Here is a 27,734-nt window from a genome sequence, read left to right on the forward strand (position 1 = left end):
TTTAAAAATGAGTAATCATCTAAAGAGATTAGGTGATATATTTGGCAGTTTTGTGTCAAAAGATTTTAAAAGAAAACGGTTACAGGTTTGAATTTTATATATCTTTTGTTTTGTTTAATGCAAAGAATGTTATTTGAGCAAGAATTTTAAGGTATAAGTCAATGGATGATAAATTGATGTACATTTCTAATGGAGATACATAAAATTATCCCTTCTGTAGATTACAACTAGTGTTTAAAACGTTTGGACACTCAACTTAATGAACCTACCCATAAAAATTCAATATAAGTTTTTAAGCAGCCAACGAATAAGGAAACCTCATTATTAAACTTTTGGGACTAGTGTAATACCAGCAAAATGTCCCCTCCTTCCCTGGTTATTGCAATTTCAAATTTATCTAAGGAAGATTATAAAAAGAAAGTTAGCTTTGAAAATAAAATTTTAGAAACAGATTAATGGAAAAAAAATCAGCTCTCAATGCGATAATGCTAAATGTCACTAGAGAGTCCTACATCAAATTACTCTCTCTCCCCCAAGCTTTTTCGTCTATGACGCACACAGACAAACCTCATGTGTTTTGACGATCGTTTTCAAAAGTCTTTGTCTTATTTTACACTTTACAAGGATGAGATACATTGTTTGTTAGTTTTCGCCTTCTAGAGAAGGAACATCTTGAAAAGCTATCCAGCACTTTGAATCGAATATCTGACAGAATATCCGCGGGTTACTTTGGAAGTAAACAATCTTGTTAAATTCAGGATGAATCAGTTACAGATGGAAAGCCAGACGAATATTCACCTGTTAAACTTAAGGAGTTTAAGAACAAGGTAATTGTCGTCTTCGATTGTTTCAAAATATTCTTAAAATATTAAGCAGAAAATGAGGCTTTGTTGATAGTCAGTTTCTCCTACTTTAAGGGTTGTATATTCTGCACACACAAGATTTTTTTCCCCTGCTGCAAAATACTTCATTTCAACACCCCCCACCCTCCCTTAGTGTTTTCCCCCTCCCACACATTTTTTATTCACCCCCCCTCCCCTTTAGCAGGGGATCCTATGCAGAAACTACACTCCTGCCTTTTTTTGAACATAATTATCCTTGCTATTATTAATTTCATGTCGTCATTACCAGTAAAATTCTCGATGTTGCTCTGTTGAAAAAAATAAGTTAAATTGTCATGTCAGTCATTTCTGTAGTCAGCATTTAATGCTAGCCAAGAAAAACAATAGTTTATCATTTAATATGTTTATGAATAGTTTAATAATATTAAAATGTTTTGACTCTTTATTTGTTCTAATGTATCATTATAAAAACAAGGAAGACAACATCCATAATAGTGAAGCTCAAGAGTTCAGAGATACAAATGAACATAAAGTTGATATATAAACTTACATATTAAAGGTTTAGAATTAGAAGTCAGAACAAAATTTCTTTAGTGAATCTTTTCCAAAATTACTTGAATTCAGGATGAGTAATACGTACATTTAAAGTCTTATGACTTTTTGGCTGGTTATGTTTTATAGAGCTGCTACGCTTTCTAAATTGTACTTACCTTACTGTTACAGGAATCATTTTGCCAAGTTTCATTTTGTCTAAATTAAGAAATAATATCTATCCGTTGCGAACCTATCGGCCTTAATTATAGAAAAGCTTCGATTTTAAAAACCTTGTCCTTACATTTAATAATACAAGTTTGCTCTTTTATTTATTTTATAGAATGAGGAGATAGAAGAGAATGAGTTTATGAGTGTTGACTGCTTTGTCAAGCGCGTGGCTACTTTTACAGGAATTCATACATACATATTATATAACAAAATTGAGAGAAAAAATATTCGGAAACTTTTCTGCTACTGATTTTAAAACTAGCGGCTACGCCCCCTAGAAGCCTTTTGGGGCACTCAACGCTTGACCTTATCTCATTATAAATTTGGGTTTTAAAAGAGTTAAAAAAATATTTTTTTGGGGTTTGGGCGGGGAGGGGGTGAAGACACCTTCCCAAAAAAAGTTTTAAACCTTCCCAGGACCTATAAGAAGCTTTATTGTAAAGGAGAACAATATCGGTTCAGCGGTTAGTGAGATCCTTCGGGACAGACAAAAAACGCTTACTACTTTATATAATAAGATAAATCCTAAAGATCTTATAAACGTGAAGTTTCATATTGTTTCGTGGTAGATTTCTTTTTAAAAAGTTGATTTTAATGTATGAATTTTACTACAGATTTTTGTTGGTGCCGTGATATACCACAACTTTCACCTTTAGGTAAATATCCTTTTTATGCTTTAAAAGTTTAATTAATGTCTTTTAATACCAAATTATGGTAATAAATCTATGTTTAAACTTTTATCTTAATTGCTCCTTTTTTCATAAAATTGCTATTCGAATAATTGAGATTAAGATTTACAAAGGTATCCAAACTCATCCAATACATTTAAGGAATTTTAACATAAGTGAAAAATATTTCATTCACATTTAATTTTAGAGATAGCACGTCACGGATGGGCCTCTACTCGTGATGATTTTATGGTGACCTGTGATTCCTGCAACCAACACCTGTCACTGGCCATTCCAGACCAGGATTCTGGTATCAGGTATGTCAGTTATTTAGTTGCTTAGCTACTAAATAATTGTGGTACAAAAGTTATTTTACTGCCCTACAAGCCCTGTAATTCAATTAATATATATAATGCTTAACAGTTAATTATTAATACAAATAATCAGAAAATATTCAAGGAGGAAGAGGAAATTACAAATTATACTGGTACCCAAATTTTTATAATTACTTATCTTATTCATTGGATGACAAACTTTGGGTACTTTAAATGAATGTTTAATGGTCGTCGTTCAACCAATACTCTAATCTATAGAAGGTGTAATTTTGCTTATCATCGTTGGGAATGTATATATATGAATTATTAAAATTAAATTGCTAAAACGTCGAAGGTAAACACTCTGTTAGTTATTTACGAATATTTTTATTGTTCAGGGATAGTTGTATTAATACAGCTGTTGGAAGACTTTTCTCTGCCCACGGAGAATTTTGTCCTTGGGCCACTACCTCATCACCCGCTCATCTAGCAAGGTAGGACATGATATAATGTTGAAATTGATATGTTATTTCTTGAAGAACTATCGCTTAAACATACGTAAACAAGGTTAGATAAAGGTACAATTTTATAAGCGAATTATCTTTATAATCAAGTCCTAAAATTGTAAGTACGTCCTTAAACAGTATCCTCTTATTAATCAGTTTTGCAACAAATTTACTTACAATTTTGTTTAGACTTAATTCAACTATGTTCTGCTTATTAGGTTTTATGTGTTAATGATCGTTTCAGAGCTTAGCTTTTATGGATGTTGTCATCCTTTTTTATCTGAAATCTTATGGCTACACTTCACACTTATAAAATAACACCAACCTAAGATTTTTTTATTCAATCTTAACCAGACAAATGCCATCTAGCTAAAAAAGATGTGTAGATTTCATATCTGGCAACCAGAAAATCTGCAGAAATCGCATTTACGAGATCCAAAAAAGTTTCATTAAAAAAACCTTACACCAAAGATAACAACTTATAAATAAAAAGACGACTTAGTTTCTTTTTCCTGTTCAATACTAATATTGAAACTAATTCACAGGCATGCATGTTTGTTGGTATAGTACTTTTTTAGAAACCAAAATACAGACATATTCAAAACTACTATAGTGCATATTAGTTATTAGAAAGATTATACTTTTTTTTCTTGAATCAAAACAACTTTTTGTACATAAAAACCCGTAGGTAATGTCTTCATTATTGACACAAACATGCATGCTGTATAGTTGGAAAAATTTAGTCATTTAAAATTCTCATTAGAATACAAAACAAGAAATAAAGGTTATCAACTCCCTATGAGCTTTTTCTGTTAAATAAAATTTATAACAAAAAATAAAAGAGTTTAAAAAAAGTAGTGAAATAACAAATTGTTAGGTGAATAGTTGATATTAAAATAATCAAAAATTGTTTCACATTCTTTTAAATAATTTTAGTAAAACATATATATGCTCAAATGTAAATGAATAAAGTATTAATCAAACTTAAAGGATTTAATCTTTTTCTTTGAAATTTATATGTCTAAATAGTGTAATTATGAAGTTCTTAATCACGAATTTTCAAATCATTAGATTTTAAGCAAGTTTATTACAGAAATAAAGAATAATTTCGACCAAAAAAATAGCCACAAAAAGGGGTACTGCATTATAAAACTGGCTTAATTGTACAATTGCATTCATTTTGTATAATTACCTTAAAAAATGAGTGTTTATATGCTGACTTGGTAATAATCAAACCTAAAAGTGCTCTTTAGTCAGTGACAGAGTGAAAAAAAATATACCTTGTTTTATAGTTTTTGATCTCTTTTTTTATATACTTTTATCTGATTTGTATATCAAAATTAAAAAGTATTTATTTCTTTAGATATTCATTCTTTGCTAAAACGCCTTGGTTACTTTTTGCACTATATTTGCTCTAAAAAGGATTCTATATCTGACTTTCACATTTAAAATGATAGATTTTATATCAATTATTGTGTTGACTTTAATTAAAATCATAATTTCTGTTTATATGCATTTTTTTATAATGAAATGTAATAATTGCCTTTTTTCATATATAAGGCGAAAAAACTGACACTGAAGATATTTTTTTGTCTTATATATGCTCTTAAATAAAAAGATTTATTTAAAATATGTCATTTAAGGCATGAAATAGATTTTGCAAATTAACATTGCTAAATTTTGCAAATAACTTTTAAAAATGATTTCTGCGGATTTTCTAATTTACATGGGTGTTTTCTACACATTTTCCCCTTTCCAAAAATACCTTCCTCGTAAAGATTGACTTCAAGAAAGTATATACTTTCTGAAAATGAAATGTGACTTATAAAGAAGAGGGAGTGTTAAATAATAATAGAAAGAGAATGGATTTTGAGATATTGTAATAGTATGCAGCTCTGTTGATCAAATAATGTGACCCATGTGTGAAGATCAATTACACTAAGAATAGCTATTTCTCGCATCGTATTATAAACAGCTTTCCGCGGATATAGAATGTACAATTATAATTTTTTTTTAGCCACGAGGTTCCGAAGGCACCGGCTAAAAAACTGGTTTTAATCTTATGATTGTACATTTTTATATTCGTAGAAAGCTGGATATAATACGATGCTAGACAGTTTTTTCGTATGGATGAGAACCGGCTCCTATCCACCGGATTCGAATGAAAACGAGAAATAATATTACCTATTCTATTTAGAATTGAAGTACCTGATTTAGAAGTAGTAGGCAGAACTGCTGCTAATATTGCTCAACACCAAGAACGCCTACCTTATTTAAAGTAAGTTTTTTCCATATTATGTAATACTCACTACTGTAAAGATAAGGCTAGGGGTTGCGAGAGGGAGGGGGGTGACACAATAGATATCACCGAAGAAAGTCTGTTGATTCAAACTTTCAAGTGGTAATTAGATATGTTAAAAGACCAGCATAAAAAGAAGTAGCTTGTTTCTTATTAAAATGTTAGCCATATATTCTAACCTATTTGTAAAAAATTATTGTTCTCGTTGGGGGGATGCAAAAAAATTTCAAAATTGAAAAATAAATTTCCACAGAGGATAATGCCAAGGCTTGTTTCCTCTAATAGGACACAATTATATGTGTAAAAAATAAAGGATAAAATGTCTGGTTTCTTTTTTATTTGCTTGTTTTGACATTTATTTAGATCCTGTCACGTAGAAAAATGGCAAGAGGTGTTAAAGAAAATAAGCAAAGATAATCTTAAAGACATTGACGATGAAAGAGTCAAGAATTCTGCCTGTATTTTAGGTCAGTAAGAATTTTAAGTAGCATTACTTATAGTTAATCGGTGTTGGTTCGTTTAATGCTGTCTCCTACTTTATATTTGATTGAAAGTTAGTAGGATAGTATCTTTATTCCTGAAAACTAATCCTGTTTTATTCAGCTTTGTGTGGTTGGAGGCCAGGTAGCTTAGAGGATACACTTACAGATGTTTATGCTGTTAGAAGAATTGGATTATGGAACTTTGTCAGTATACAGGTAAGAATAATAAATATTACAGCCATAGACGTGCGGTAGAGAGAATATGGGGGTGTCAACACCCCTAAAATATATTTTTTTATATGGGATCATCATCCCATTTTTAATCATTCCAAAACACTAGGTACACTACTTTCTGATGAATACCTATGCATGCCACTAATTACAATAGATGGGGTTGACTTGAACTTGACTTAAATAGGTTCATTGGCACATTTTCTACATATTGTGTAGTATCATTGAATTAAACAACCAATTATTACATGAACTTTGCAAGCTTATATGCAACTTCATTTTGACCGAGACATTTCCCCTACTGTGAGAATTGTCGCATATGATTTCACAAACTTTGTCCCGGAATCTTAATTATGCAGGGTAATAAAGTCTCAAACAGTACATTTTAATGGTGGTTAACTTTTAAATTAATACAGAAGTTGTATTTTTAACGTCTTTTGTATGCCATAATGGGAAAGAACACGCCTAATAAACGTAGTCACGTTACAAAAGTCCCTAGGTAGAGTAAAAGCGAATCCTATTATATAATGAATTTGATAAATAAGAAATATATTTAATTAGGATGAAGATGACATACTAGAGACCCAAAGAGTAGCTGAAGAGTTGGGCCACTCCTTAGAAAAAGACAGGTAACAAATATTATTAAAAAAAAACCTTTTTCTTTAATGAGAATGATTTAAGTGTATTCAAACACTCGGCAGATGGCTTATTTTAATGCCGGAGGCAGCTAACTCAGGTATCTAGGGCTATGACAATGGCCGATAAATAAATGTACATCCCCAATGATGATACATAAAATTACCCCTCCTGTAGATTAAAATTAATGGTTTAAACGTTTGGACACTTAACTTAATGATTCAGCCAATTAGTATTCATTTAAAGTCCCCAAAGTTGTTAAGCCAACGAAAAAAATAACGCTAATTTAAAACTATAGGGAATAATGTAGACAGCTACAGTTGCGAAGTTCTTAAATTAAACTACTATAAAAACGAAAATTTATATTACAACTTTTGTTTAGATGTATCTTGCCCGAGGGTAAAGAATACCTGGATCCTGTAACTGAACATGTATCCTGGCATCCTCTCCTGCAGAACCTGGAATCTGGAACACCTGCACAGCAGTATATCATTGATCAGGCATGTTGTTTGATACTTTTTCCAGTAAACTCAATAAATTCTTCATAATAAGAGCTACCAAAAATCAAAATTGTATGTTTTGTTTATTTCACACTCACAGCTATCTTTAATTTGTAAATTATTTTTTCTTATATTCATATCAAAAAGACCTTTTATTCCTTTTTACTTCTTCCATCAATTAAGAAATTTTTAGTGTTTTATTTTTAATGAACTGTTTGGATAGGTGCTTCTTATCCACAAAGTGCCCATCGAGCACTGAACCCCTCAGCCCACCCCTGCATATTTTCAAAATAAATAATATTAATATAAAGGGCAGATGGTATTTTTTTCTAATCCTATCCGCTGTGGGCCTCCCTAGTTTTTTTTTAGCTTTCCTGAGTACGCCACATAACCTAACCTATTCTGACCTAAAGTGATAAATGAATAACTACTACTTCCACTAATTTTATTTTATTTAAAAAAAATAGGATAGGGTTCAGTGCTCGCTCAACAAGGAACTTTGAAGATATTTGCCAAATCTTTTGATATATTTCATTATTATTTTTCAGTTGTGCAAGGGACCGTCTGCAACGTGTTTAATAGACAAACTTGGTAGAAAAGACTCTATTCGTGCCATCTTTAAAGTCAGGGACATTGTGGAACAGTGGTGATGCAACAATCTTAATTTGAAACTTTGTTGTTTTCCCTTTATTCCTGGAAGTTTGAAAGTTATGCACAAGAAGTTTGTTTTGTTAAATAAATCTTCCTTTTCGTCTTTTAATTTAGTAGCCTATTATTTCTTCTTAATGGAAAATCTTTGGATTTAATTTTTTTCAATATGAAAATACTTCAAATGTTAAAATGAGAGGCAGAAAAGTTAATGGCAAAATTTAGTTTTTATAAATGTCATTAGTTGATAACTTTCCTAAAATCCTTTTTTAATTTAATTCTTAAGTTATTATCCAAAGATGATCTCTTTTTAATTTTTCTTAATTCTAGAAAGAAAAAACTCTGATAAAATATACTTACAATCTCAGTTAGATTTTTAATTGTTTAATTTTTTATGTTGACTTTATAGTTATGTATTTGTTGTTTTTACATTATACATATTAATTACATGGTGATTATTCATTTCTGAAAAATGTAAATTTTTTCACAAGTGTCACATAAATTGATATATCATTACTTGGATGTTACACCAGGTTTTCATGTTCTCTAATAAAGTGAAAACACGCAGTGGGCTAAAATAACTATTTCTCCAAATTCCACCATCTTTACCCCATTCCCTCCCCTCTTACTGGATAAAATAACTGGCCAATAATAAGATCCATGTTAGCAAGCAAAATTTACGACAATTTATCTCCTGTCATAATATTTAGAAGTCCTTTAACGGAAGCGAATAAACACCACAAACTAAATATATCTGATTATGAATTAGTATAATACTTTCAGAGTCTGTGTTTACAGTAGAAAGATGGAAAAATAGAAACATTATTAGTAATTGCCATTTATCTGTAGTAGAAACTAGTTACATAGCATAGAGGTAATTTTAATAAATTCATGAATTTTAATTGTAAATGTGTCCCCAAAGTTTTTTTTTATGAAAAAATCAATCCTTTGCACCGGTGTCCTGGATAGAAAACAGGTTTTTTTTGACATACGTCTCACAAGACCTATGTAGTCATGACCGGGAGACAATGACGGTTTAGTAAATGACTTTCGTTAAATCACAGCTGATCATTTTTGTGGATTTTTTTGAAAATTACTTTTTTATCCAAAACTTCATAGTTTTTCCAAAAAAAATCTCAATTTTCTCACATTTGCTGCTTAGTTAGCCTAAATTTACGCAAGAAAAGTATAATAAGTAACAGCTGTACTGAAGATTGTGCTATCACCTATAACAAGATCTTTCAGAATCAATGGAATAAGATTTGAAGTCTAGAAATTGAGTAAGAGTTAATTATTTTGAATTAATGTTCAACAATAAATTTGCACGTCAGAACTGCTTCTAGCCTCCATAGGCTTTCACCTGGCTTTAACATGATTCAATCTATCTGACTTTGCCTGTGACTCCACAACATAAAGTTATTGCCCTCAAATTTTTTTCACTAAAACATTATCTCCTATCAATCCACATGTTAAACTTCTTGTTTAAAGACGTTAAAGTTATCTTCCCTGTCCTTCAACTTTAATAAGTATGCCTCATAATACTTTCCACTAAACAGGGTACCTCTCTCCACCCTGGTATAGCCAGACCTCTATTCTAGCCGGCTGACATGTTTCACTCAGCCTATAAATCTTGATGGAAGTCAGTTTAGAATTCTGACCTTGTTTGTTAATCAACAATTTCACACACTTTTGACTCTTTCTTTATGGCACTTGTGTGCTATTGAACTTGTGGCTTGACTTATGCCATATAAAGGGATAACCTCAAGATTCAGAATAAACTTTCAAGTATTCTTACTTTTTACTTCCTTTGGTTTCCTATGAACCAACTACTGTCATGAGAGATCTTTCCATGAATGAAAGCCAAGACTGCCATGCATCTAGCTACATGGTCTTTAAGACTCCCTTGCCTTAGTTACTTCAGCTAAGAGCTCATATCCTCTCATTCTCTATTACTCAGAAATTCACCATGGTTTCCGCCTACTCTGCTGATTGAAAGTCAGGTGGGTCTATGATTCCAAATTTAACACCACTTGATAGACAAATTGCCCTTTATTTTTGCTTTGCTAATCCTTCATTTTGGTCTTCTTGTTCAATACCTTCCTAGGTCCCTTTACTACTGGTAGCTTTTAGGAAGGGTAGTATTGATCTGCTTAGGACAAAGAACTTGCCTGTGTTTATTTTCAAATTGGATTTTAAAGTCGCCATTGGAAATCAGTTATGATCATGTAACCAGCATTCACATTCACTCTAGTAATAAGCTACTATTATTTTCTTCAAGCTATGAGCCAAGTCAGTTAGCTGCTCTTACACTATCTTGAATACACTATCTTGCAAATTATTCATCCAGCTTAGAATCCAATATGTATCTATAATCATTCTGTAGGTTCACCTATGTAAAACCTTCCATGGTTCTCACTATGACATTTAATCAGTAGTAAAGACAAGCAGTGTGTACAAAAGGCAGAGACTCAATCAAGATCAGCTATAGACTGGTCTTTACACGGATTCCAAGTTCATGTCAAACACTTACAAGTGATAATCCCACTTATTAAAAATAATAACCTTCTACTAAGCTCTTTTGAACCAAGGACTGGTTGTATATTCAATTGTAGCCTGGTATATATGGCAATATATGACTTTAAACATGGCAACTGTGGTTGTGGATATATATGTTATACTCCAAGCAGATATTGTTTTGATGTTGAGACATCAAATCAGCCAGGAACCAATAATGAGCAGGATAACTTGTTAATATTTCAAGGAAGCTTGTTTTAAATATATAATATGTCATGAGGCATGCAACAGGGACATGAAATATTTTTTTAAAAGTTAATTACAAGAGTTGTTTAGACATCAATTCAAATATTTACTTCAAATAACTCTTATTTCATTCTAGACTACAAATCTTAGATTATTCAAGATTCTTAAAGATTTTGTTATTAATGATAACACAGTTTTTTAGTTCAGCTGTATTTATTATACTTTTCTTGTGTAAATTTAAGTTAACTAAGCTGCAAATGTGAGAAAATTGTGATTTTTGAGGGAAAAACTATGAAAATTCGGGTATAAAAGTAATTTTCAAAAAAAACCACAAAAATGATCAGCTGTGATTTAACGAAAGTCATGTACTGAACCGTCATTGTCTCCCGGTCATGACTACATAGGTCTTGTGAGACGTATGTCAAAAAAAACCTGTTTCCTATCCAGGACAACGGTGTTTGATTGCACGACTTTTTGTATGTTTTCTTTAATTTTCGTAGAATATTGTCGCCTGTTTGTGGGCTGCTGCATTCCACTATTCTTACTCTATAACATGGAACATCAAAGTTCTATTCTTATTGTCTCTATTTTGACACAGCCTCAACCCGCCAAAATAAACCAATATCTGAACTGTTATTTGTTTGTTAAATTATTTTGAAATTTTAATAGTATATTATTGAGAATTGAAAGATGTGTTTTTATATCATTAAAAAATAATTTAGATAAGGAATAAAACTGATAAGAAATTAACAAGGATGAAAACATCCATTAGGACAGAGCAAAGAACACATAGTAGGGGAATATCCAGGGATAAGACAACGGCCAATAAATGCACGTACATCCTCAATGATAATACACAAAATTACCCCTTCTGTACATTAAAATTAGTGGTTGAAACGTTTGGACACTCAATTTAATTAAACAACCATTCAGAATTCACAAGTACCCAAAGTTGTTAAGATCGCGAATAAGAAAACGTTATCATAAAACTTTGGGGACTATTGTAATAAATAACCCATTGTCCCCTCCCTCCCTGCATAGTAGGGGAATTTCAGAAGCCTTATCCCGACGAGCTGAATAAATCACGATTTACCAACTAGAACATTTTTTTAACATACAGAATGACTAATACTTAAATTATAGAGTAGCTCCACTGTTTGAAATTAAGTAACATGAGAAGAAAATAATAATTGGTGATCAGTTGTTAAAATAAAGTGACAGCTCCATATTTACTATTGATAAAAAGTTATAGGATTAAAAAAAAATTGACATAATTATTTTTTTTAAGTAGAGCAGCTACTCGTAATCTAATTCATGTTCTAACGTTAACAGAATTAACTTGCCTGTTTTGGTTGATTTTATAATACAAGTTGATTCGTCCCTAGCTAATAAAAGATACCCCCACATTTTTTAATTAGGTGGGGAGGAGAAGAAAAAATGTTATATAAATTCTGTCTTTGATAACTATATTTTAACTGGATTTTTTGCCATGTTTTTGTATATACCTATTAAATTTTTTCAGTGATTATAAAGTAAGGGCAGAACAATGCCGGGAATTGAGGGGGAGCCTCCAACTCCTGACCAGTTAAAAACTCTCAGGTAAACTTCTTTTTTTGCACCCAAGGAACTTCATCCACATTTGATAGCCATTAGATTATTTGATGATGATCTCTAGAGGGCTTGGTGTTGCTAAGGGTTCTAGACCTCTCCGCGCATCTAGAAATATAATCCGCATCGTATAATTGCTGTGTAAAGCGTCCATTCGCCTGATAAGACAACCAACCCTTTGATTGCACGACCTTTGTCTTGAAGATCTTACTGTGCATGGTAATGAGTTGCACCTTTTTATGGGCTAAGGCATTCCCTATACTCTTATTATTGATACCACGTGTCTGACCCAGCAGCAGTAGGTAGGGTAAAGCGGGGCGATCTCGGTTTTGAGGTGAAGTCGGTATTTTTTTGACCACCTTCATTAAATGACATTTTTCTCTATGTTCTAATCGACTGACAGAAAAAAACATAAAATCAAATTTGTTCCTTATTAAATTGCCTACTAAAAAATATAAAATTTTTGTGAGATGAATTTTTAGGGTACTTATTGGGTCTCAAAGTCAGACGACAAAAATTTTTTTTCTCGATTTTTTTGCTTCGGTCGGAAAAACGGTAAGTTGGACAAAAATTGGTAAGAGCTAGAGCTTAGACGTTTTCAGGGGACTTATTAAGAATTTAATGGGCTATCCATTTCCGTTTAAAACTTTAAAAAAGCTTGTATAGTTTTTTCTTAAATCGACTAAAAGTGAAGCGGGGCGAACTCGGTTTTTTCACTTTTTATACTAACTTTTTCAATTTTATATAAAAAGTGAAATTTTCGAGAAAAAAAGTCAAATTTCTCGTACTTTGAAAAAATTTATTTTTTTTGTAGAAAAAATTGTCCGATCTTCATAATTTTTTTGTGAATGCTCTTTATTACATTTAGCAACTTTAACCTTTAGGGCATGCTGTAATTAAATCAATATGTCATAGGTTTTTTGAAGCTGGAAAATCGACCACAGATTTTGCCAAACTTTTCTTTTTTTTCAACTTGATATTTTTAGGAAATTTTGCTAATAGAACTAATTTTTTTTGGCCAAATCTATTCAAAATTGCCTGAATTTTAAGGATCAGGCCTTAAAAGTCATAAAAAGTTATTTTTTCTAGTAGTATTTTAATGTTTTTTATCAAACAAATTTTCGAGAAAAAAAAGTCAAATTTCGCGTACTTTTGAAAAATTATTTTTTTTGGTAGAAAAAATTGACCTATCTTAATAAATATTTTTGTGCATACTCTTTATTACATTTAGCAACTTTTACCTTTTGGGCATGCTGTAATAAAATCAATACGTCATCGATTTTTTGAAGCTTGAAAATGCCCTACCGACTTCGCCTCAAGGCGGGGCGAAGTCGGTGCCGTTTTAGAGATCAATTTTGACAAACTTCCCAAAGTCCTAGGTTTACGTCCTTTTAGGACCTGATCGACTTTTCCGAGATCTTTCTACTGGTCTTGGTCCCATTTAAAAAAAATAATTTTTACGATTTGCAGGTTCAAAAAACCGCTTTACCCTACCATTTTTAACGTCTAGTATGAGATAAGTTAGGTAATTTAGATTGAGTAATTTACAGTTTTTCAAGGTTTTGATAATTTAAGTTAAGGAGAGATTTTTCCTCCTATATACACGAACCTGAAGATATACCTACTCGTCATATTTCTAAAATTATTATTGCATTTTTTTCTTGGGTATTAGGGGGCAGAAGTGGTGGTTATTATTTTACTTCCAACCTTGGGATTTGAAATGGTAATATCTCAATTTCAATAAAATAAGTGAGTTTTAATTTCCATCTTCACATGTTCTTGATTTGAGAAAAAACCTTTTTTAAACAGAATATACCTCCCAACGTAAAACCACAAGATTATTGCATGTTAGTTGGAATAAATAAATCTACAGATTAATACAATCATGTTCCTCATACTTAATTTAATCTTATATAATAATAATAGTAATTCTGGTAATCATGATATAATCATTATTTTATTGAATTTCGTTATATAATCTTAAATTTCTTCTAACAAATTAAACATATTAGGTAAAAATTGGGAAATTGAAAGGAAAAAGTTGTTTATAAGAAAATGATCATTTGATATTTCTTAGATTGAAATCATTGTTCGAAAATTTTAACCAATAAATCAATGTTTATAAGAAAAACAACCCTTTCTGTAGATTGAATTATTGGATGAGAAGTTTGATCAAACCAATCAAGGTTTAATATAAGTACCCAACGCTTTTAAGCCAACGAATGAAAGAACGTGTTTGTGAAACATTGAGTACCAGTGTAAAATTTACAGACCAATGTCTGCTTCCTGCGTTCTTTGACTTTACTGAATCATTTGATAGTTGTTGATGATTCTTTTCAGCTTTATTATAAACCTTCCTTATTAATATCATATTTCATACTTTGTTATAGGGAGAATGCCTTGTCCCGCCTGCGAGAGAACGGAGAATCAAATTATTTAGCAGAGGATATCCAAAGAATTGCGAAATCTGACCATTATGTTTCCAGGTATCAATCTTTGGGCGCATTTTATTATAAACTTATAGCTAATGCGTATTCGTAAGGAGGAGGGGGGGGGGGGGATGGTCAACATCACTCAATTAATATTGAAATCTGGTAGGCCTGCCTGCCCTCCCTCCCCTCTCTGCTCTCTGTCCATGATCAGTACACAGACTCAGAATTACCACTTTTTTGAAATTCAAAAGTTATCCTTAAATAACTGTCAAAATCAGCTAATTTTGCTAAAATAGCCAAAATTGTCAGTCTTTTGAGGATAACTTTTGCCAGGGTCATTATTTTTAAAAATCGTTTTTTGATCCATAATGTACTCTTCAAGACGCATTCAGGAAGGTATATAAAGCCACGGTTTGAAATGAAATAAAATAAAATTTCTACCCAAGGGGAGACCCTTCCCCTTTTTCATGAAAATCGAAATTGACATATTGCTGAAAAAAAGCTTCCAGAACACTTTTTTTGTCAATAGTTATCATATCATAAAAGAAATAGGTTAGAATAGCGCGCCAAAAAATTTTGCGTTTTGAGTCAGTATCATACTTCCTTCTTCTATAAAATACTAACATTTTGTGTTTAAAAAAAAACCTAAACTGCATTATACCTTTATATTATTGTTAGTACAATTTCGTGGAATGTATTTTTTTATTAAATTAAGATTTTGGATGCATATGTTTGATGAGCCAGGCGATCAAGGAGAATTAGCATGCAATATGATCATTGGTAAGTTAAACTCTAACCCCGTGGGAATCTTTTTTTGCAAGATTGCAATAAAATCCTTAATAAATTGTCACTATTACATAAGACTAGTGGCTAGGCCCTTAGATGCCTTGAAAGTGGGGGAGTTGACCGCCATTTTCAATTTTAGATCTTTTTCAAAAGTTTTTTTTTAATTTCTTATTTTTTCTAGGGGCGATTTTTCTTGAGATGGTGGTTTTACCTCCCCTAATAGTTTTAAACCTTGGTTTTAAACCATGACCTATGAGAAGCTTTACTGTAAATAAGAACCATATATCTTTTCAGTGGTTAGTCAGATCTTTCAGTACGAACAAGCAAACATACAGACATAGATCTGTTACATTTATATAAGGATAACTTCTGTTAAATATTTTAGCTATAAATTAAATTTTTATTTTACTGCATTATAATTTATTGTTCTTGTTATTTTAAGAATCATTGAAATGGAGAAAAGAATTTGGAGTGGATGGAATAAGCGTGGATACAATTAATTCTGCTCTCATTGATAAAGGAAATGTTTACTCTCATAATAGGTATATTCATAGTAGCGAAATTACTCTATAATTACCATTCGGGCTATGTGCGTACTTCCCTTAGTCGTAAGTAAGTACCTTTATTAGAATAAGTATGGATTTGATTAATTTTTAACTTATTTATCTCATGAAAGTTTATTGGCGCAGATTCTTAAATCAACATTTCTGTCAAATAGATTTTAGCTGCACATTTTCCATGCAGCGCTGCTTATTGATATAATTGTCCTAGTTAAAAAATCGATGTAAAAGGACATATGATACCTTTTTGATTTTTTAACCCTTCAAATTCCTAATTCATTTATAAAAAGTTTGACTCTTAAAATACACAAATGTAGTAATTTCAAAGTAATTTACACACGTTTTATAGTTTTATCTTGTAACTTAAGGGGGGGCGGGGGAAGTTTTGACACATTTGCGTAAACAGGGAGTATAGGCTTTATCTTTGGACTGAGAGGATAGGTTATTAGGGATAAAATCATTCTTATATGATGAATTTTCCCAAGTTTTAAGATTTTTTGGATAGGCCTTCAAGTTCCGGAGCTCCAGGCCTCCCGGTCCTCTCTGTACAGGTAAAAATGAAAAAAAAAAATTTTTTTGAAGAGTTAGAAGTCAACTTATGAAACAAAATATGCGTTTTTTTCTTCAAATATGTGAATAACATTCAAAAATATGCATATTTTGTTTCATAGGTTGACTTCTAACTCATCAAAAAAAAAATTATTTTTTTAATTTTTACCTGTACAGAGAGGACCTGGAGACCTGGAGCTCCGGAACCTGGAGGCCTATCCAAAAAATCTTAAAACTTGGGAAAATTCATCATATAAGAATGATTTTATCCCTAATAACCTATCCTCTCAGTCCAAAGATAAAGCCTATACTCCCTGTTTACGCAAATGTGTCAAAACTTCCCCCCCCCCCTTGCTGTACTTTAGACTTTAATTCAAATATTATCAAATAAATACATATAAACAAAGTATTTTTTAAGATAACTAATTATACTTAGAATACCAGGTGCAATATTATCAAATGTAGAAGATTAGGTTGTTTCCCTCTAAATGCCTATTTAAGTACAGAAACCCCGCCCACATATTTTGATATAAATTGAAATTAAGGGGAGGGGGGGGGGGGGGTATTTTGTTTGTTTTTACTAGGGTTGGCAGTCCGGATCCGGAATCCGGAATCCGCCCAATTTTTGGGACAATTTTGGAATCCGAATCCGGAATCCGTTTTTTGACGGATTCTTTTAAGAATCCGGAATCCGAATCCGGCCTAAAAATTCGACGGATTGCCATCACTAGTTTTTACTTAAGTCTTGGTTATTTTGGATATAAAGTTGGACACTGCTATGTTCGAACCAACCAATTAAGATTCAATTAAAGTACCCAAAGATTTTAAGATAACGTGGTTATAAAACTTTAGGTACCTGTGTAATTTACATTCCAATGTCCCATCCCTCCCTTAATTAAAGCAAAATTATAGCATTTGCCTCATTTTTACCCATACAAGATAATGTGTTATCTGATGGATTTTTTTCAGGGATAAAGACAATAAGAAGTTGCTAGTATTTTCTGTTGGTACTCATGAAAAGGTAAGGTATTTTTTCAAATATTTAAAATCTGACAAATATATGTATTTTTTTTGAAAGTTCTTCTCTTTTTGAGTTTTGCTTTAACCTTTGTCAAATAAAGTAATTGTTTTAAATTGGAAATTTTGAAAGATAACTCTAGTTTTTAGAAAAATAAAATTGAATTCGTAATTTTTTAGGGAAAAGACAATATGGTTGAGTTAAAAAAGTTCTTTGTGTACTATCTAGAACGTTTAGACAGGTAACATTTCAATAAACTTAGTTGGAAAAAATACTTTAATGGACATTTATTGGCGCAGCTACTCTATGATTATGTCTTGTCTGTATGTCAGTCAGTCATTTGCTCCGTCACTCAAAAATTCATAAGGATACTGTCTTAAATAAACAAAAAAAATGCTGGTGGAGGGGGGGGGGGGGTGTCAGGTTAGGTTAGGTTAGGTTAGGTTATATTTGGCACTGGATATCTCCAAATCCACAGTTAGGGTTTTACAGGTTTAGGACTGCAGGGTCCCAGAACGGGTCAGGCCCAAGGGAAAAGAACCATTGCTTTCAATTCATTTTTTTATTGCAACCATCTCGTAATCAGTGAGCAAATGGCACTTAGAATTCGAATTTCGATCTGAAATTTTGCATGAGTAATCCTTGATAGATCTATTTTCCCTAAATCGAACAAAAAGTTGGAAAAGTAACGGCTGGCGGCTGGCAGCTCAGCCGTTTAGCTGTTTTTTGCCTATTTTTAGGGCAAATTCATCATTAATTACGTAGGAATCAACTTTTTAAAACATATTTCTGGTTTAATTTATGTTAAATGATAATAATAACCATTTTTAAAAATTTTTAGTACCAGCTGCTAAACGGCTAGAACCGGCTGAAAACGGCTGGGAGCCGCCAAGAGTATAAAGGGTAGATAGGGCTTGTGACATGTCTAGGGGTAGGTTTCTATGGGTGCTGAGCTCAAAAAATGCTACTAAAAATAGTGATGGCCAATCCATATGGCAGCTGGGTAACAGCTGCAGCTCAGCTGCAAGCGGCCAAGAGTAGAATTAGTAGATAGGGCTTGTGACGTGTCTAGGGGTAGGTTTTTATAGGTGCTGAGCCCAAAAATGCTAACAAAAATAGTGGAGGCCCATCCACATGGCAGCTGGGTAATGGACGCAGCTCAGCTGGGTAACAGCCACAGCTCAGACGAGATAGGCTAAGAGTAGAATGAGTACATGAGGCATGTGACGTGTCCAGGATTAGGTTTTTATGGGTGCTGAACTCAAAAAATGCCTTTAAAAATAGTTTCGGCCAATCCCTATGGCAGTTAAGTAATAGCTGCTGCTTATTTGCGAGCGGCTAAGAGTAGAATGATTAGATAGGGCTTGTGACGTGTCTAGAGGTAGGTTTTTATGGGTGCTGAGCTCAAAAATGGTACCAAAAATAGTGGCAGCCCATCCATATGGCAGCTGGGTAACGGCCGAAGCTCAGCTGGTAGAGGCCAAGAGTAGAATGAGTACATAGGGCATGTAACATGTCTAGGGGTAGGTTTTCATGGGTGCTGAGCTCAAAAATGGTACCAAGAATAGTGGTGACCCATCCACATTGCAGCTGGGTAACAGCTGCAGCTCAGCTGCGCGCCACCAAGAGTATAATGAGTAGATAGAGATTGTGACGTGTCTCAAGGTAGGTTTTTATGGGTGTTGAGCTCAAATATGCTACTAAAAATAGTGGCGACCAATCCATATATAGCAGCTGAGTAACAGCTACAGCTCAGTTAGGAGCGGCCAAGAGTAGAATGAGTAGATAGGGCTTGTGATGTGTCTTAGGGAAGGTTTTATGAGTGCTGAGCTCCAAATGCTACCAAAAATAGTGGTGACCCATCCATGTGGCAGCTGGGTAACGGCGGCAGCTCAGCTGGGAGCGGCCGAAAGTAGAATGAGTACATAGGGCTTGTGACGTGTACAGGGGTAGGTATTTATGAGTGGCGGCTCATCCATATGGCAGCTGGGTAACAGCTACAGCCTACAAGCCCTATCTACTCATTCTACTCTTAGCCTCCCCCAGCTGAGCTGCGGCCGTTACCCAGCTGCCATATGGATGGACCGCCACTATTTTTGGTAGCATTTTTGAGCTCAGCACCCATTAAAACCTACCCCTAGACACGTCATAAGCCCTATCTACTCATTCTACTCTTGGCCTCTCACAGCTGAGCTGCGGCCGTTACCCAGCTGCCATATGGATGGACCACCACTATTTTTGGTACCATTTTTGAGCTCAGCACCCATAAAAACCTACCCCTAGACACGTCACAAGCCCTATCTACTCATTCTACTCTTGGCCGCTCGCAGCTGAGAAGCAGCTATTACTCAACTGCCACATGGATTGGCCATCACTATTTTTGGTAGTATTTTTGAGCTCAGCACCCATAAAAAACCTAACCCTGGACATGTCACATGCCCTATGTACTCATTCTACTCTTGGTCTCTCCCAGCTGAGCTGCCGCCATTACCCAGCTGCCACATGGATGGGCCGCCACTATTTTTGGTAGCATTTTTGAGCTCAGCACCCATAATACCTACCCCTAGACACGTCACAAGCCCTATCTACTCATTCTACTCTTGGCCGCTCGCAGCTAAGCTGCAGCTGTTACCCAGCTGCCATATGTATTGGCCGTCACTATTTTTAGTAGTATTTTTTAGCTCAGCACCCATAAAAACCTACCCCTAGACATGTCACAAGCCCTATATACTCTTCATACTCTTGGCCGCTCCCAGCCGTTTTCAGCCGGTTCTAGCCGTTAAGCAGCTGGTACTAGAAATTTTAAAAATGGTTATTGCTATCATTTAATATGAATTAAACCAAAACTATGTTTTAAAAAGTTGATTCCTACGTAAATAATGATGAATTTGCCCTAAAAATAGGCCAAAAACGGCTAAACGGCTGAGCTGCAGCCGCCAGCCGTTACTTTTCCAACTTTTTGTTCGATTTAGGGAAAATAGACATACCAAGGATTACCCATGCAAAATTTCAGCTCGAAATTCGAATTCTAAGTGCCATTTGCTCACTGATTACGAGATGGTTGCATTAAACCCCCCCCCCCCCCCTTATTACATTTTCTGAATATATTGTCGAAATATTTTATTTGTTGCAACGCTACTTGATTGTCCTTGTTTTAGGGAAGAGAATGGTGATCTGATAACGATATTGTTCGACTGTAGAAATGCTGGGTTAAAAAATATGGATATGGAGTTTATTCAGTTTATTATAGGTTGGTTTGTCTTATTACTATCCTGTTACAGAGAGAGAGGGGACAATGGACTGTTTATTCAGTAGTCCCCAACATTTTATAATAACGTTTCTTATTTGTTGGCTTAACAAGTTGGGGACTTGTATTGAAAATTCATTGGTTGGAGTCGAGTGTCCAAACGTTTCAACCATTAATTGTAATCTGCAGAAGGGGGTAGTTTTATGTATCATCATTGGGGATTTACATCAATTAATCGGCCATTGTCTTATCCCTTAGATTTTTTTACCTAGGTACTAATTTTTGCATTTAAATGAAAACTTCATATTAAAATATTAAAAGGTTGATGATGATTTCAATTTATGTCGAATTTTGACTAAACAATATTTTATTTACAGGAGTATTCAAAGACTACTATCCTTGGATGTTGAATTATATTCTTGTCTTTGATATGCCTTGGGTTCTTAATGGTAAGTCTTTTAAAAACATTTTTCAACGAATATTTTAAAATATAACTGTTTTGAAATTAACCTTATAAAATGAATATTTAAGATCTATTTTTAATGTTATGCGAAAGAGTCATTAGATTTACTTCATATAGTTTATCTTTTTTCTCTAACCTTTTTTTATCACTTAGCAGACAGACAAAGTGAGTTTTTGAGTAGCTTCGCTACTAATAAAGTATAGGGTTTTAGTGATTCTTTAGGACTTCAGTATTATTTTATTAAACAAAACTTGAAGCTTCGCTGCTTTTTATATATGTAATGGTTTTGTTTTTGTTAAGCTGCCTGGAAGGTGATCCAAGCCTGGCTGCCACCGGCAGCTGTCAAGAAAATCAAGTTTCTTAAAAAGAATAATATTTCTGAATATATCGATGATGAGAATAGAAGAGAGGTAATAATCATTTATAATTTTAAAAATCCGCAAGTAAAGCAAAGGTGACAAAATGTTATTGGCCAACTAATGTTCAAGAACGGTTAGGACTCATAGACAAAGATCTTGCAATTAAGGGGGCTTGTTGTCTGGAAAAAAAAGCAACATGGACGCGTTTCAATCTAGATAGAGAGAACAATAAAAAAATAATCTTTACTCAATAATTCCAAGCTACTATTGATAGATGAAAGGGGGGGGCGAAAGTGACACTTTTTGTAACCAAAACTAAAAGTCAACAAAGGAACTCAACTAAAAAAAGAGTTACAGGTCTGAGATTTTGCATGGCAGTTGCTTTATAGGGGTACAATATGGAACTGTGAAGAAACGGCGGCGCAACCGCCGAAAACCGCCGTTTCCCGCCGAATTTTTTTTTGCCTTTTCTCGGTGGTTTTCGGCGGTTGCGCCGCCGTTTTTTCACAGTTCCATATTGTACCCCTATAAAGCAACTGCCATGCATAATGTCAGACCTGTAACTCTTTTTTTAGTTGAGTTCCTTTGACTTTTAGTTTTGGTTTCAAAAAGTGTCACTTTCGCCCCCCCCCCCCCCCCTTTATAAAATAGTGGATTTATCCTTTATTGTCATATGCCTATATCCTTGTAATTTTAGTGTTGGGGAGGTATGGATATGTGGGAGTATGTGTTTGAGCCAGAAGTTGTAAAATCTCCGCCTCCTCAGATTAATGGACATTCCGAATCTGTAGAAGGTAATATATACACATTTTATATTTTTATATAAACATTTAACACGGATGGTATTAATTCATAAGTAGCAAAACATTAAAAAAAAATTGAATGGACAAGGACAAATGGAGTTATAGGGCACATTAATTTAAAATATAAAAAAATCACGAAGCCTTTTATCTAAATTATTGATGTTTTGTAGCATGAACGACAGACCGACGGACCAAATGAATTAAATACTGGATGCTCATTGGTGTGTGAATCTTCACCCAGATTTCAAGATTTTTACAGACTGTCGGATATTTTGAATTATAGAGGTAAAACAAAATTATACCACTTTTGACAATGCTTTAAGCATAATTCAAAACTACGCGATAAAAGTAATTTTTCTTTTGTATTCCTTGACACCTGACAAAGAATTAAATTCTTGACTTTTTTGTGGGGATGACAACTTTATATTCCAGACACTGATCACCGGCAGCATTCCGAGTCTAGAAAAACTGTGACCTTTGCCGAGGTGAAGTCTAGTGCCAGCATTGACAGTCTGAGTAGCTCCATCACCTCGGTACAGACAGGACCTGATATTCTCAAGCTTATTCCAAATCATGAGGTAAGTTTTTAGCTTTATATACGATTCCACACAGGGACAAGAATGCTGACAAACAATTGTAAGTGAAAATTCCCTACAAACCCCCCCCCCCCCCTTCGTACCCACTTAATTTAATTGCGACTAAAAACAAGTTTTACTCCAACACTAGTACGCTTCTCAAATATCCAAATTTTTAGCAATTTTTAAATAGAATCAATTTGCTGAATAACGGTCCATGTGAACATACCATACATAGAATAACCAATTACACAGTAATGTTTCTTAAACAAAAAGAGTGTAACTAAATGGCTTAATGTCATTATTAGTTATGGTGAATTGAACCATAAGATATACTACGAGCCTATATTCCAAACCAAAAATTATTTTTGATTGCTATTTTATAAAAACTACTAGCGGCTTCGCCCCTAGCCTCTAGGGGCTTCGCCCTATATAGTTTTGGGAAGTCAACCCTCCTTAATAGAAATATTCAAAATATTATTCTTTGTTTAATTACTCTGTGGTAAAATTAAACCCAGGTTGTGCGCTTTATGCACAAAAATTTTAATTTGTACAAATTAAACCCAGGTTGTTTGCCGTATATACAAAAATTTCAATTCGTAAAAATTAGACCTAGGTTGTTCGCATACACAAAAATTAAAATTAAAAAAAAATATTTAGATTTTTTTTTTCGGGGGGGGGGGATTCATGGGGGCTTTGCCCCATGTTGCAGTGGGGTTCCCCCACCCCAATTACTGGTTTTTGTTTTAAAAAAAATAAAAAAATAAAAAATATTGGGAGTGGGGATTTTTTTATTTTTGGGGGGGTTGGGGTGTCCCACCCCCCAAGAAAATAGCTTAAAACCACCAGAGGACCAGTAGGTATATTCCCAGAAGGGTAGAGCCCAATTTGATCAGCAGTTACTGAGATTTTACAAAAAATGTAAAAAAAAAATTTGGGGGTTGGATTTTTTTTTATTTTTGGGGGGGTTGGGGGTGTTCCACCCCCCAAGAAAATAGCCTAAAACCACCACAGGACCAGTAGGTATATTCCCTGAAGAGTAGAATCCGATCGGTTCAGTGGTTACTGAGATCTTAAGGGACAGACAGACAGACGGACAGACGGTCAGACGGACAGACATCAAGCTACTTTGTATTATAGAAAGAAATCATGTAATTCCTGTTTTCATATGTTCTATTTGACTTGTAAACAAATAGTTTTTCTATAATTATGATATATGAGATTAGTAACTATGCCTAAAAGTGATTAAAGTCGAAAAACTATGACTTAGATTTTTATGGGTTTAGGTAATCTTTGAAGCTGCAGCCAATGGAGACCTCATGTCACGTGTTCAAATTATAAACATCAGCGACAAGAAAGTGGCATTCAAGATCAAGGTGGAAATTTTTTTCGTTTTTTTGTATACAAATAATAATGCATGTACAGACATATTAGACATTTTTCTTCCTTCACTCCTATTGAGGACAAATTAGGCGCTTCCCTGAAAAACAAATAGTTTTTCTTGGTGATTTTAGAGATATATAGTAACTCTCAAATTAATTTAAAATTTGCTAGCGTCAAGCGTCTATATTCCTATCATCTAGGGGCTCCGTATTTTAAAGGTTATGGAAAATAGTCTAAACCCAATCTTATTTTATAATGAAATAGCCTAAAACTTTCTCGGGACCTAAGTGAAACTCCCTTAGAAAGGATATCTCGGTTCAGCAGTTATCAAAATTTTAAGTTATAGACAAAAAAGTCACAATGATAGGAATTGATACTAGGATTTACCGTTACAATTTCAGGTAACCTCGCCGGAGAAATACCGAGTGCGTCCTTCCAGCGGCCTCTTGAGTCCCAACGTAGAAACATCCGTTTCGCTGTATGTACCGGCGGTCAACAACGGCAACTCGCCGATAGCGGACAAGGACAAGTTTCTAATCACGGCCGTGTATGTCGAGGAAGAAGATGTCTCAAATTCAAGGTAAGTTTGGGTTATGGGGATATGACAATGCTAGATTTTAGTGCCTCAAAGTGCCTAGTCGAACACAGAAAACCCCGCCCTTCCTCCCGTTAAAATAATTGAAAAATAAGATATTTTTCTTGTGTTTGTATTTTTTATTAGAATAAGTTATGTTGGGTTATATTTAAAACATGGTAGACCCCTAGGTTCAGGCCAGGCGATTATGCAGAAGAATAAAAAACTAGAACGCTTATTTTTAATTTGTTTAATTAACAAGGATTTTGGTGAAATGCACCAGATTTTCTAATGATTATTTTTGTCCTTTATATTTCATCAACTGAGAATAGTAAAGAAAATTAAAATCTTCTTTATTTGTTTACTTATTTAATTTTGGACAATTATAAATGGAAAAAAGTGGATTTGTTTACAATACTCCATACAATTAATTAAGAAATTGTTTATCTCTTTACTTAATATCTTTCACTGCTTTCAAAATAATACTAACTGTGATAAATTTTAGATTACAAGAGCTATTAAAAACTAAGAAGCCGGACGGAACATACCGACTGCGATGTCACTTAGCTGGCGGTCACATGACTCCGCCACAGTCCCCTGCTCCGGGTGGGTGGCCAGCCCAACAAATGTCCCAGGAATCACCATTTTTATTTCTTACCTTAAAAATTGGTATTGCAGTGGTGAAGAAACTAAAATCTAGGACATTAGTTTACAACATAACAGTTCTGTTTGTAAAGAATATTTTGTTAGGTAATAAGCTAGTTATTTGATGTAAATTATTGCTCTTATTACACATCTACAATAAATTCTTCCTTCATTAGATTCAATTGTAAATTTTTGGAAGGAAATACGCGCTGGAAATTATTCTTACCAGCATCGACAAATAAATAAAATAAAAAATGGTGAAATGATCAGGTTACAACTCTTGGCTCTGCACCTGGAGGTCCTGCAGCCCAGGATCCTAGCAAACAAATTACTCTCCTCCTTAAAAAGGTATATTTATATTAAGTTACAAGCGGCTAGGCACATAAAGGCCTCAGGGATAACTTGTAAGAGAGGGATGGGATTGAAGAAAAAAAGAAAAATCGGGAGTAGATGCTTTTTTAATGGTGGATAGAGCCGTTTTCTACAATATGAATAAAAAAATTTATGGGAACTATATAAAGCTTCCCTGTTAAGGGGAGTCATGGCGATAAAGTGCTCAAAAATATCTTACACTCAGATAACCTGTTTCATTTAAAAAATAACCTGAATTTAGGTTGTTAATCTATTTCTATCATTGGGATTTAAATATGCTTCATAAACGAATCTTAAAAACTATGTTCTGCATATTTTGTACTAATAAACCGAGAGTAAAAAGTATGTCTCGTATAATGAAATTTAACCATATAAACGGAAGTAAAGTCAATTTGTTAATTTATGGAAGGATGGCTAAAACATTTTTTTACTTTTAGGTGGTGGATTTGACTGGTAAAACTGATAAGTTAGAGGAACAGCTTACATTTCAATTCTATATACAAGCGATACTTTTAGGTAGGTTATTATTTACTCTTGGCTATTAGGAGCATTTGAGGCAAGTAGGGGAATTTTTAGCAATTTCTCTTGAGAAGTTAGAGTTATCCTTCTCAAAAAAGGGTAATACAACCTTCCTTGTAAAGGAGAACCATTTCCTACCAGCGGTTAGTGAGATCTTAGGCTACAGACACGAGATATGCTGTTACTTAAAGACTATTTATACAATCTACCAAAATAGTGAATGGATTAAATAGTATATATCAGACAACCAACTATTCAAGTGCATATACTTTAAAATTTGAATAGGCCGAGACAATCTTCATGCTCGTACCGATGATGTCACATGTCTGACATATCAGCAGTATGAACTTTTTTTCTACTTTAGTATTTGGTGCTTTTATAACACTCAAAATTGAAAGGATACTGTCAGACAAGACACGAATATCTTTGCTTTATTAAAAATTACTTTTTTATTATCCATTTTGTATCTTAGACTTTATCAAAGCATTTAACAGATACTTTCCTTAAGATTTATTCATTTGTATATTTAGGATTAATCTTTCTGTTGCTGATAATTGTTTGGTTCTATATCCCTTCTTCAAGTATACAGTAAGTTTGATTTATTTAATAACTGGTTTGATCAATTATGAACAAAAATGATAAAGACAACAATTTTCTTTAAAGTTATATTTTGCCTTTTAGAGCAGTTAACTAATACCTCGTTATTAGTAGAACCGTTCAATTTGGCTTTCTTAAAATAAATGATTGATTGATTGTTTTAGGTGTGAGTTGCCAGAGGGAAGTGGGGGACAGAAATTATCATCTGATGAACTGTGATTTTAGTTAGTATTTATTATTGCCTATCCATCTTAATATTTACTCAATGTTTTATGTTGAAAGCTAAGTTTTTAAGTCATTTTATTGAGATTACTTAAAAGAATATTTTTTATGTCCTATAAATTGATACTTGATGTGAAAAAATCTGGGGGGTTTTTTATTAAGGGGGGGGTTTTTAATGCAACCATCTCGTAATCAGTGATTAAATGGCACTTAGAATTCGAATTTCGATCAGAAATTTTGCATGAATAATCCTTGGTAGGTCTATTTTCATTAAATCGAACAAAAAGTTGGAAAAGTAACGGCTGGCGGCTCAGCCGTTTAGCCGTTTTTTCCCTATTTTCAGGGCAAATTAATCATTAATTACGTAGGAATCA

The 27,734-nt window shown here is 33.5% G+C and overlaps 2 protein-coding genes across 2 annotated transcripts; both read left to right on the forward strand.

The window, feature by feature from the left end:
• The first annotated feature begins 1 nt into the window (after position 1).
• LOC145321838 (zinc finger C3HC-type protein 1-like) lies at positions 2 to 8,672 on the forward strand. Its single transcript, XM_080163472.1, has 12 exons — positions 2 to 85; positions 759 to 827; positions 1,717 to 1,781; positions 2,214 to 2,260; positions 2,481 to 2,589; positions 2,985 to 3,080; positions 5,290 to 5,370; positions 5,755 to 5,858; positions 5,995 to 6,089; positions 6,666 to 6,733; positions 7,123 to 7,240; positions 7,789 to 8,672. Exons 1-12 carry the CDS (start codon positions 8 to 10, stop codon positions 7,888 to 7,890), a joined length of 1,032 nt encoding a protein of 343 aa, XP_080019598.1. The 5' UTR covers positions 2 to 7; the 3' UTR covers positions 7,891 to 8,672.
• Positions 8,636 to 27,492, forward strand: LOC145321832 (motile sperm domain-containing protein 2-like). Its single transcript, XM_080163461.1, has 19 exons — positions 8,636 to 8,762; positions 12,171 to 12,247; positions 14,647 to 14,742; positions 15,404 to 15,468; positions 15,917 to 16,016; positions 17,553 to 17,604; positions 17,781 to 17,842; positions 20,760 to 20,851; positions 21,226 to 21,297; positions 21,612 to 21,721; positions 22,368 to 22,464; positions 22,906 to 23,051; positions 24,335 to 24,424; positions 24,833 to 25,011; positions 25,511 to 25,636; positions 25,917 to 25,998; positions 26,460 to 26,538; positions 27,072 to 27,129; positions 27,303 to 27,492. Exons 2-19 carry the CDS (start codon positions 12,195 to 12,197, stop codon positions 27,355 to 27,357), a joined length of 1,614 nt encoding a protein of 537 aa, XP_080019587.1. The 5' UTR covers positions 8,636 to 8,762; positions 12,171 to 12,194; the 3' UTR covers positions 27,358 to 27,492.
• Positions 27,493 to 27,734: the final 242 nt, after the last annotated feature.

This window comes from Acartia tonsa, chromosome 6 (genome assembly GCF_053477335.1).
Source record: "Acartia tonsa isolate MP-2025a chromosome 6, ASM5347733v1, whole genome shotgun sequence".
In the NCBI taxonomy this organism is placed as follows: Eukaryota; Metazoa; Arthropoda; class Copepoda; order Calanoida; family Acartiidae; genus Acartia; species Acartia tonsa.

Coding starts and splice junctions, on each gene's coding strand:
- LOC145321838 (XM_080163472.1), top strand. CDS start 8: ATGAGTAATCATCTAAAGAGATTAGGTGATATATTTGGCAGTTTTGTG. Junction 5,859..5,994: donor GAATTCTGCCTGTATTTTAG/GTCAGTAAGAAT, acceptor TGTTTTATTCAG/CTTTGTGTGGTTGGAGGCCA. Junction 6,090..6,665: donor GGAACTTTGTCAGTATACAG/GTAAGAATAATA, acceptor ATATTTAATTAG/GATGAAGATGACATACTAGA.
- LOC145321832 (XM_080163461.1), top strand. CDS start 12,195: ATGCCGGGAATTGAGGGGGAGCCTCCAACTCCTGACCAGTTAAAAACT. Junction 12,248..14,646: donor GACCAGTTAAAAACTCTCAG/GTAAACTTCTTT, acceptor ACTTTGTTATAG/GGAGAATGCCTTGTCCCGCC. Junction 14,743..15,403: donor TCTGACCATTATGTTTCCAG/GTATCAATCTTT, acceptor TATTAAATTAAG/ATTTTGGATGCATATGTTTG.